Below are 11,130 nucleotides of genomic sequence, written 5' to 3'. Positions count from 1 at the left end.
TTCCTTCCTTCCTTCCTTCCTTCCTTCCTTCCTTCCTTCCTTCCTCTCTCTCTCTTTCTCTCTCTCTTTCCTTCCTTCCTTCCTCCCTCTTTCTCTTTCTCTCTCTCTTTCCTTCCTTCCTTCTTTCCTTCCTTCTTTCCTTCCTTCCTTCTTTCTTTCTTTCTTTTTTTGTCAGTCATGGAGCCTGAACTCTGGGCCTAGGTGCTGTCCCTCAGTTCTTCAGCTCAAGGCTAGTGCTCTACCACTTGAACCACAGTGCCGATTCTGGCTCTTTTTTTCTGCTTATGTGTTGCTGAGGAATTGAACCTAGAGCTTCATGCATGCAAGGCAAGCATGCTACCACTGAGCCACCTTCCCAGCCCCCCCTTTTTTTCATTTGATGTGCAGAAACTTCTTAATCTGAGGTGACTAATCCCATTTGTCAATTCTTGCTTTTTTTCCTGATGAAAATCCTACTCAGAGAGTTATTGCCTATGCTTATTATCCCCAAGTATTTTGTGTCTTTTTTTCTTGTAGTAGTTTCAAAGTTTTAGGCTTTTTTTGGGGGGGGGTTGGTCGTGGGGCTTGAACTCTGGGCTTGAGCGCTATCCCTCAGCTCTTCAGCTCAAGGCGAGCCCTCTACTGCTTGAGCCACAGCTCCACTTCCAGTTTTCTAGTGGTTTATTGGAGATAAGAGTCTCACGGACTTTCCTTGCCTGGACTGGCTTTGAACGGTGATTCTCAGATCTCATCAGGTGTGAGCCACCAGCACCCAGCAAAGTTTTAGGCTTTATAGTAAGATTTTTTTTGGAGGGGTCGGTCATGGGTCTTGAACTATGGGTCTGGGTGCTGTCCCTGAGCTCTTCAGCTCAAAGTGAGCACTCAACCATTTGAGCCACAACACCACTTCTGGTTTTCTGGTGGTTAATTGGAGATAAGAGTCTCACAGACTTTCCTACCTGGGCTGGCTTTGAATTGAGATCCTCAGATCTTAGCCTCCTAAGTAGCTAGGATTACAGGTGTGAGCCTCTGGCACCCAGGTACTTTCAGATTTTTTAAAAATTTTTATTGTGAATATGCTATACAGAGGGGTTACAGTTACATGAGTAAGGTAATGAGTACATTTCTTGTGGAGCTTTGTTACCCCTCCTTTGTTTTTCTCCTACTATCCCTTCCCTCCTCTTCCTCCCCAACTCTGACCCACAAGTTGTAAAGTTCATTTCCAACATAGTGTCTTGTTAGTATCATTGTTGCAATGGGTCATCCTGTGTCCTTGTTTCAGCATTTTGTTATTCTCCTTCCCCTCTCCAAATTAAATAAATGTATATACAAGATTTAGGGTACCAAAATCAAATACAGTGACAACAGGGAATATACCATAGGGGGAAGAACATAGAAAAGAAACAAAAAAATCATATAGTACATTAAAAACAACAATAAAGGAAAAGCTCTTGTGTCCATATCTTGGGGTTCATTTCTCTTAGCATCATCTTGTATGGTCACATGTACAGAGCTTTTGAGCTTTTTTCCTCATCTGATAAGATTATCCTAGATGTATACTAATTACTGCAAGTAAGGGAAACCATGGGATCTATATTTCTTTGGGTCTAGCTTACTTCACTTAATATGATTTTTTTCCAAGTCTTTCCATTTCCTAACAAATGGGGCAGTGTCAATCTTTCTGATGGATGTATAGAATTCCATTGTATCTATATAACACATTTTCTTAATAAAGACCCAGAAATACAACAAATCAAAGAAAGGTTGGACAAATGAGATTGCATTAAACTGCAGAGCTTCTGCATGGCAAAGGACATAGCAAGCAAGATCCATAGAAAGCCCACAGATTGGGAGAAGATCTTCACTAGCCATAGAACAGACAAGGGCCTCATATCTAAAATATACTTAGAACTCAAAAATTATATCCCCCCAAAACAAATCCTCAAAGAAACAACTTCCCTCTTAATAAAGTGGGCTAAAGACGTAAAGAGAGACTTCTCTGAAGAGGAAATAAGAATGGCCAACCAACAGAAGAAATACTCAACTTCTCTGGCCATAAAAGAAATGCAAATCAAAACAACATGGAGATTCCACCTCATCCTGGTGAGAATGGCTATAAACAAGAAATCTAATAATAACAGATGCTAGAGGGGATGTGGCCAGAAGGGAACTCTACTGCACTGTTGGTAGGAGTGTAAACTTGTTCAACCACTCTGGAAAGCAGTATGGAGGTTCCTCAAAAGACTCCACATAGAGCTCCCCTATGACACAGCAATCCTACTTTTGGGCTTTTACCCCAATGATTACAAACAAGGCCATACTAAAGCTACCAACACAACTATGTTTATTACAGCATTGTTCACTACATTAAGATCTTTGATCCAAAGCTAGGTACTGGTGGCACACATCTGTAATCCTAGCTACTCAGGAAGCTGAGATCTGAGGATTGTGATTTGAAGCCAGTCTGGGCAGAAAAATCCACAAGACTCTTATCTCCAATACTCAGAAATATCTGTAAGTGGTACTGTGGCTCAAGTGGTAGAGCATTAGCCTTGAGCACAAAGAGACGCTGAGACAGCATCTAGGCTCTGAATTCAAGCCCAAGGACAACCCCTTGCTCCCAAAGATCTTCGATCCAATTTGATTTTTGTGCATGGTGAGAGATAGCAGTCTAGTTTTAGTCTTCTACATATGGAAATTCTGTTTTCCCTGAAACATTTGTTGCAAATGCTATCTTTTCTTCAATCTATGCTTTTGGTTCCTTTGTCAAAGATCTGATGGTTGTAACTATGTGGGTTTATTTCTGGGTCTTCTATTCCATTGGTCTACAGGTCTATTTTTGTTCCAGTATCATGTTGTTTTTTGTTACTATGACTCTAATAAAATTTAAAATCAAATTTGAGAGAAAAAATACTAGTAGAGGCAGAGGAGAATTTGTGAGGAAGATAGAAAGCAGTTGTAAAGTTTGTGGCCACTCTGTATTTAACTACTTGGGCAGGCAGAATCTCTCCTGCTATATAAATACGTAACACTGGCTACATTAGTAAGACTTTTCTTCCTCCTCCCCCCTCCTACTACTCCCCTCACTTTCTCTTCCTTCTGCAAAACTGGGGCTTGAGCTCAGGGCCTCATGCTGTTAATCTGTTGCAATACAACCAAGCCATGCTTCTGGCTCTGTTTTTTGCTGGTTATTTTTAGGATAAAATCTTGCTTCCCACCTAGGAGAGTCACTTGGCTCTCAGCTAATTCAACATGAGAATGGAAGATGAACCATGTGTCTCATTAAGAAGGAAGTCTTAGAGTGGAAAGAAGTGGTGGGGCCCTGGCCACATTCTCTCAGAAACGTGGAAGGCTGTTTGGTGAAACCAGATGTTAGGGATGAAAGCAAGGGAGCAGGTCTGGGCGTGATGGGGGCTGTGTGTTTTCTACTTCAGATGTCCCCATTTCTCAGTCACTTTCCCCCTATCCCTCTGCTACAGTGAAAGTATCTCAAGGCCAGGAGCCCAGGGCTCCAGACTGCCATCAGGATGGTGGGTGAAAGTCCGTACCTCATCTCAGATCTGGACCGGAGAGGCCAGCGGAGATCCTTTGTAGAAAGATATGATCCCAGCCTGAAGACCATGATTCCAGTACGACCCTATGCAAGGTGAGTCAGGAGATCTGAAGGGGGACTCAAGGCAGGACTTACAGGGATAATTTCCAGCCTATGAACAAAATGAGCACTGTCTTTGCTTCTTATGTGCTGTCCTAGATGTTTGTCCTTTTTTCCATTTTCTCATCTACACATTCATTCATTTATGGACCACTGACTTACCTCTTTTGGTCCTTTGGAGAGGGAAGCAATAGAAAATGTTAAGGAAGAACTTTCCCTGTGCTAAGATTTGTCCAGATGCTTTACAAGCACCTCAGTCATGTTTTACATTCACCCTGGAGGTATGGCTACTGTCTTTATGTGGGAAGGGAGAAAACTGAGACACAGAGATATTAAGTAACTTGCCTAAAGATTTTCTTTCTAACCAATTGCCTCAACACCTAGCAGCTTAAAATATTTTCCACTCATTTATCTTACAATTTTGTAGGCAAGCCATTAAAAAAAATAAGCAACAAGGGCTGAAATAGTGTGATCAGTGCATCTGGTCTTGACCAGGCTCACTCATATATCTGTTGCTTTGTTTGTTGGGACATGGAGACAGCTGAACTTCCAACAGGATAGCTTAGCCTTGATCACACAGGGATATGGTAGGCTTTTGAGAGAGCAAATGGAAGGATATAGGGCGTCTAGACACAGGCTGACACCTTCCGACTGCTTTCCCCTCTGCACTGTGTTGGCTAATACAAGTTGCAAGTTAATTGGATTCAGAATGTGGGGAAATAGAATCCACCTCTGGCTGGATGCAACACCACATTAGAAGGGACTGAGATACAGATGGGGAGGAGAAGGGATCAGCTTTGAACTCCAAGATCAGAACTCAGGTAACCTGATTTCCAAGATCCTATGGTCAACATTTCAGTGTATGCTGTTATATTTGTGCTAGCAATAACATCATTATAAAATGTTGCCTTTGTCTACATTGAAATGATAACAGTGCTTGTTCTCTGAGCATCAGAAGAACAAATTGCATCTCTATAGTGAGTGACATTGCACTACCCTCTCCCAGCCTTTCTTGATCAACGCCTACATCTGACCCAGGAAGGTGAGGGGTGAAGACTGAAAGGCAAGGGTTTGGGTTCTTGTCCTTAGCCCCAGGAGAGCTCTAACTACAATAGTTACAGTTAGGATTAAAATTGCTTTGTAAAGAGCAAATGGTGGGGCCCTGGAGTCAACCAGCAGTTGGTCTGGATTATGTTCCACCACTTAGGGTAAGTGCCCTACCCGCCCTGTGCTTCCATGGTTGTGTCTGTGAGATGGAGTCAGAACTTCACCCTGCTATCTATCTGACTGAGGTTGCTATGAGGAGTACGTGAAAGCTACCTTTTAGGAAACTTTGGCTATTTGCTGCCTGGTTAGTGTTAACTCAGGTTCTCTCAAAAGCCTGAATGCTGTAAGCTTATCTGGAAAATGACTTCCAAGAAGTGCATGTGCATGTATGTATGTGTATGCACGCATGTGTGTGTGTGTGTGTGTGTGTGTGTGTGTGTGTGTGTGTGTGTGTAGATTTTCAAAGAGTGAGGCAGGGAAGGAGGAAAAAGTAACACAGTATGTGTTACTGCTATGGTTATGGAGCTTCGTACTCTACAAAATCCTCCTACAAAGTGTTCAACTTTCCATCCAAAGTTTGGAGTGAGTCAGGGGCATTTATCCATGCTCATATTTCTATAGACACCCCTAGTCCATGTGCAATGTCTCCTACCTATGGCAATTCTGGCTGTATTTTATTTTCAAGAGGATCCCGAAACAGATGGTAGAAAGAGATGCGGCATATATTGAGGCAGGACACTTACATGAAACCGTTCTCCACAGCCAAGAGGTAGAGGGAGGTGAGGGCACCTGTATGGCATCTGCCACCAATACAGAGCTCTCACATTTGGAATATTATAAATGCTTGGTAACAGGTAGATGTTACTCTGTGTCTTTGACTTTTATTTTTTATTCTGTCTTGGATGGCTAATGCCTCCAGGGCAAAGCCATTGTCTTGTCTTTGTTCTTCCTTTTCCTTTCTTTCCTCTTCCCTCCTCTTTTTTCTTCCTTCTCCCTTCCTTCCTTCCCATCTTCTTGTGTCTCTTCCTTCTTCTCTTCCTCTTCAGCTTCATTCTTCTCTTCTTCTTCTTCCTCTCTTATACTCTCTCTTTTTTTTTTTTTTGCCAGTCATGGGGCCTGAACTCTGGGCCTGGGTATTGTCCCTCAGCTCTTCAGCTCAAGGCTAGTGCTCTACCACTTGAGCCACAGTGCCACTTCCAGCTTTTTTCTGCTTATGTGGTGCTGAGGAATTGAACCCAGGGCCTCATGCATGCAAGGCAAGCACTCTACCACTGAGCCACCTTCCCAGCCCCATCTCTCTTATACTCTTCCTCTTCCTCCCACCTTATCTCCCTCCCTATCTCCCTCCCTCCCTTCCTCCCTTCCTTCCTTCCTTCCTTCTTTCCTTCCTTCCTTCCTTCCTTCCTTTTTCCTCTCTGTCTGTCTGTTCTCTCTCTCTCTCTCTCTCTCTCTCTCTCTCTCAGCATTATGGAGGTTAACCTTAGGGCCTCACACTTGCTAGGCAAGTGCTCTACCAGTTGAGCCATGATCCTAGTCATCCTTCATTTCCCCTTTTTTCTCTTCTTTCTTTCCCTTCCCCTTTCCATTCCTTATCTTCCTCCTTTGTCTGGCAGCTAATATTTATGTAGCACTTTATATATGCTAATCCACTCATTCTTCATAATTAACTCATAACAAGCAGAAGATACAGACCTGACCCTTCCGATGGTTAGCTACTAGATCTCCAGTTTTGAGGAGATACACAGTAGCACATAATTCTAGAATATAGTACATGATAAATGGTGTTGGTAATATTACAAGAACAGAAGGTAGTAAAATAATTAGGAAATGATGAATTTTCAGTATGATAACTTTTGTCTTTAAGACAATTTATTTAGATTTCTAAAGAAGTACAGCTGGTTGTCATGAGCTGGAACGAGCCAGCCTTCACACACCATTGCAAAGGGCTGGGGAATGTGAGTACCAGGTTCTGCCTGTGGCTATGGTTGTTACCATGTTTACAAGGTTAAGCTGGGAGTCAGGGAAATAACCCCAATACCCATCCTCTGTAGACTGGCATCCAACCCAGTGGATGATGCAGGCTTGCTGTCCTTTGCCACATATTCCTGGCTTACACCGGTGATGCAGAGAAGCTACAAGAGCACACTCACTGTGGACACCCTGCCCCCACTGTCACCTTATGACTCATCTGACACCAATGCCAAAAGGTACGGGCTTCACTTGGTTACCTGGGGAGGCAAACCCACCTTAGTAAGGGGTCCAGTCATGTGGAAATTGGCTCAGGCTATTATATAATGTTACATGAACGTTACTTGCTTTGCCTGGTGACAGTTGGATCTTACCCACACTGTTGCGTGCAGCTCTAGCTGTCTTTTCTTGTTCTGTTTAAGAATGGTTACTGCTTAGCACTGGTAGCTCATACTTGTAATCCTAGCTACTCATAATCTAAGGAGTATGGTTAGCAAAAAGCCAGAAGTGGAGCTATGGCTCACGTGGTAGAGTTCCAGCCTTGAGTAAAAAAAACAAACAAGAATGAGAGGTCTTGGGCTGGAAAGGTGGCTCAGTGGTAGAGTGCTTGCCTTGCATGCATGAGGTCCTGGGTTCGATTCCTCAGCACCACATAAGCTGAAAAAGCTGGGAGTGGCGCTGTGGCTCAAGTGGTAGAGTGCTAGCCTTGACTGAGGGACAGCACCCAGCCCAGAGTTCAGGCCCCACGACCCCAAAAAAAAAAAAAAAAAAAAAAAAGAATGAGAGGTCTTGAAGAATAAGAGATCCCCAGTGCTACTACTACTACTACCACACACACACATGCGCGCACACACACACACACACACACACACACACACACACACCCCAAAAGAATGGTTACTGGACTTCTATACTACAAAATATATTTAGGTTGAATAGAAACTGACCATGTTTGCTGATTTTAACTAGTTAAAATGCAAATGTCATTGGTCCAATTGAATCCATTATAATAATGTCAAAGCAACATAATTTGAATAGTGGAAGTATTTGTACCATATTTCTATTCTATTATCCAGAGTTAAATACTGTTAACATATTGATGTGGTCCTGTTTGGAAATTCTTTTTTTTTCCTGCCAGTCTTGGGACTTGAACATAGAGCCTGGGCACTGTCCCTGAGCTTCTTTTTATTAAGACTAATGCTCTAACACTTGAGCCACAGTGCCACTTCTGTTTTTTTCTGTGTATGTGGTACTGAGGAATCGAACCCATGGAGGGCTTCATGTATATTAGGCAAGTATTCTACCACTAAGCCACATTCCTAGCCTTTGTTTGGAATTTGATTAAACACACCTTCCCTGTTGTCTTCTGTGGAAAAAGGCCCATTTTTCTGCTTATCTGTACTTTTCACATTTAAAGATTTTTTTTTAAAACCTACAGTTGTCAATCATTTTGCTCTTTTCAGTTAAAGTTTATAAAGACTTGTCCATGTCTACACAAAGATATTAACTCCTTTAGTTCTAATAGCAGCACTAAACACTGTGGTACTGATGATCCAGAACATCTTAAACAAGGGGTAAATTCTCAAAGCCCCTGTATTCATTTCTCCTGGAAGTTGCCCTACCTTGGACACATGAGGTAAATTTATGGAACAGCCAAGAGCTAAATACTAGAGGGCTGGGAGTATTAGTTGTAGCTTTCCAGTTACTTCTGGATTATATAGAATTTAGAATCAAAATTATTTAGCGTTTTTTAGAAGACAAAATAGAGATTCTAGAGTCTGCTTTTTTTTCTTTAAATTGTTAAATAGAGATTTTAGAATCTTTAAAGAAATTGTTGCTGGTGTCAGTGCTTATAATCTATAGCCTGGAGAAACATTAAGATTTATGTGCTGGACCAATAGCTGAGGATTACCAGATTTTCCTTCTAACTCTTGCCAGTATTATTCCATCTGTGGTTATTGTTTTCTTTCAGACCCAACACAAATTTAGGTCTTCTTCTCACTTGTGATAGTCTCTGTTCTTAGGTGATTCTACCCACTCCGAGGGCTTAAAGAGCAAACATGTGCTACTCAATGACATGCCATTTCCAGCCCAGGTCTATCTTCCAGATTCTGAGTCTGCACATCCAGCAGAATCCAGATAGTAACACCTGGATGCCTCATATACATTTATGTCTAGAGCTGTTATTGTCTGTGTGCAAATGGGCGTGCACTGGGGATCAAACCCAGGGCCTCAGGCATACTAGGCAAACACTGAAACATGTAGTCTCAGCCTGACCATTCTCTCCTCTTTTTCTTTTGTCTGTCTCTTTGAATAGTCAAGCCCCAAAACTTCAATTCCTCCTCCTCCTTCTTTCCCACAACTAATCCATTGGGAAGTCTTGTCATCGCTCCTGCCAACCTGTCTTTGAAACCTTATCTGCCACCACTGCTATCTCTTACCTGGAGGCCAACAACTTCTCACTGTTGCCCGTTGTTCCCTCATATGTTCCCTCATACTCCACCATGCTCATAAGGCAAAGGGATCTTTCAGATATGTGAAATGATCTTGACATATGGGCTTAAAACCCATAATGGTTTCCTTTGTATTTGGAATGAAATCTGTGCTTCCTCCTAAGGCCCTATAAGATTTGACCTGGTCTTTTAGTGTCTTTTCATCCTCTTTACACAAACACTGTTCTTTTTTAAACTTTTTTAAATGGACAGTCTTTTTTGGGTGTGTGCTGGTACTGGGGCTTGAACTCAGGTTTTTTTTGGAAGCCTGGCACTCTACCACATGAGCCATACCTTTCAGCCTTTTACTGGTTAGTTGGACATAAGAGTCTTAGATTTATCTGCCTGTGCTGGCTTTGAACCCCGATCCTCATATCTTAACTTCCTGAGTAGCTAGAACTGCATGCATGAGCAACCAGCCCCTGGTATGGACAGCCTTCTTTACCCATGGAAAAGACCTGTTAGAGCTGATGTTGATGCCAATAGGCAGAGGAAAGAAAGGTCTGGAAAGCGTCTCAGCACCATATATTCAGGTTCATACCAGTTTGTGCCTAGGCAATGCTGCCTCAGCTCTTGGACAAGGACTGTGTTCATACACTCTTGCAAGCTTCAAACAGTAGGCCCTCCTTGTTTTCTTCCTTTCTTTCACTGCAGATTTCGAGTCCTTTGGGATGAGGAGATAGAAAAGGTGGGTGCTGAGAAGGCCTCTCTGTGCCGAGTGGCCTGGAAATTCCAGAGGACACGTGTGCTGATGGATGTCGTAGCCAATATCCTCTGCATCGTCATGGCAGCCCTTGGGCCAGTGAGTAGGGATGGCCCCCTCTCCTGCCTTTCCTCTAGGTCCCCAGCTGTGCAAAATGTGCTATTAGCTACTTTCTCTACGAGCTATTGGGTTTAGTGCATTGTCATTATCTTTGTGCTCCTGGTGCGGGGGGTGAATTTTCATAAAATGAATCCTTGTCAGGCACAGCAGCAGCTACTGAAATTAATTAAAAAGTTGGCCTCAGAAAAGTCAGCTTGCTGACATTATTCAAGGCCTCTTATGCCAACTTCCCCTTCAGTGGCCCTCTTCTCTCTCTCTGTGTTGTGCTATTTTACAGACAGTTCTCATTCACCAGATCCTCAAGTACACTGAGAGTAACTCTGGGAAAATCTGGGTTGGCATCAGTCTGTGCCTAGCCCTTTTTGCCACTGAGTTTACCAAAGTCCTCTTTTGGGCGCTTGCCTGGGCCATAAATTACCGCACAGCCATCCGGTTGAAGGTGGCCCTCTCCACTTTGATTTTCGAAAACCTGGTGTCCTTCAAGACATTGGCACACATCTCTGCTGGAGAGGTAAGCTGGTCCAGAAGGAATTTAACATTTGGAACTCAATCCTGGTGTTCTGAATATGTGAAATGTATTTCCTGGGTGGAGTACCTGCCTTCCTTTGCTTGTCATGTCCTGTCTATCCTGTCCCATTTCTCTGCTAAGGAGGTAGGTGGTGGGGACTTGAAACTACAGAGACAGTCAGAGCCTGGGAGACTTTGGAACAGCTTCCTGATTCCAGTTGGGATGGAGCTCAGGGCTGATTTTATCCAATCCCTTTGTCAATGAACAGGGGAGCAGCACAGAACACACTGTAGGTATTTATAAAACTGACTGACTAGCTGGGCATGGTGGCACTTGCTTGAAGTTCCAACATTTAGGAGGCTGAGGCAGGAGGATGTTAAGTTTGGGGCCAACCTGGGCTACATTGTGAGACCATGGTTGTTTTTTTTTTGTTGTTGTTGTTGTTTTTTAAGTCAATTGATGAATCCAGTAATTCCAGTTGTGTAACATTTGGGTTTCAAAGCCATCAGCAAAAGCATGCCTGTTATATTTCAGAATTGACATTTTCTTTTCTTTCTTTTTTTTTTTTTGGGTCCGGTCATGGGGCCTGAACTCTGGGCCTGGGCGCTGTCCCTCAGCTCTTCAGCTCAAGGCTAGCACTGTACCACTTGAGCCACAGCGC

At 43.0% G+C, this 11,130-nt stretch overlaps 1 protein-coding gene across 1 annotated transcript in view; it reads left to right on the top strand.

Moving 5' to 3' along the window:
- The first annotated feature begins 3,506 nt into the window (after positions 1–3,506).
- The window catches only part of Abcc12 (ATP-binding cassette, sub-family C (CFTR/MRP), member 12), a 65,873-nt gene continuing 58,249 nt past the window's right edge, over positions 3,507–11,130 (top strand). The window contains exons 1-4 of the mRNA XM_013027919.1: positions 3,507–3,625; positions 6,730–6,885; positions 9,793–9,940; positions 10,239–10,472. Of these exons, the coding sequence (XP_012883373.1) occupies positions 3,507–3,625; positions 6,730–6,885; positions 9,793–9,940; positions 10,239–10,472 (657 nt within the window). The remainder of the gene's footprint in view (positions 3,626–6,729; positions 6,886–9,792; positions 9,941–10,238; positions 10,473–11,130) is intronic.

The sequence above is a fragment of the Dipodomys ordii genome, unplaced genomic scaffold, assembly GCF_000151885.1.
Source record: "Dipodomys ordii isolate 6190 unplaced genomic scaffold, Dord_2.0 Scaffold106, whole genome shotgun sequence".
Lineage (NCBI taxonomy): Eukaryota > Metazoa > Chordata > Mammalia > Rodentia > Heteromyidae > Dipodomys > Dipodomys ordii.
The sequence above is the reverse complement of the archived record's forward strand: the minus strand, read 5'-3'. Positions and strand labels throughout refer to the sequence as shown.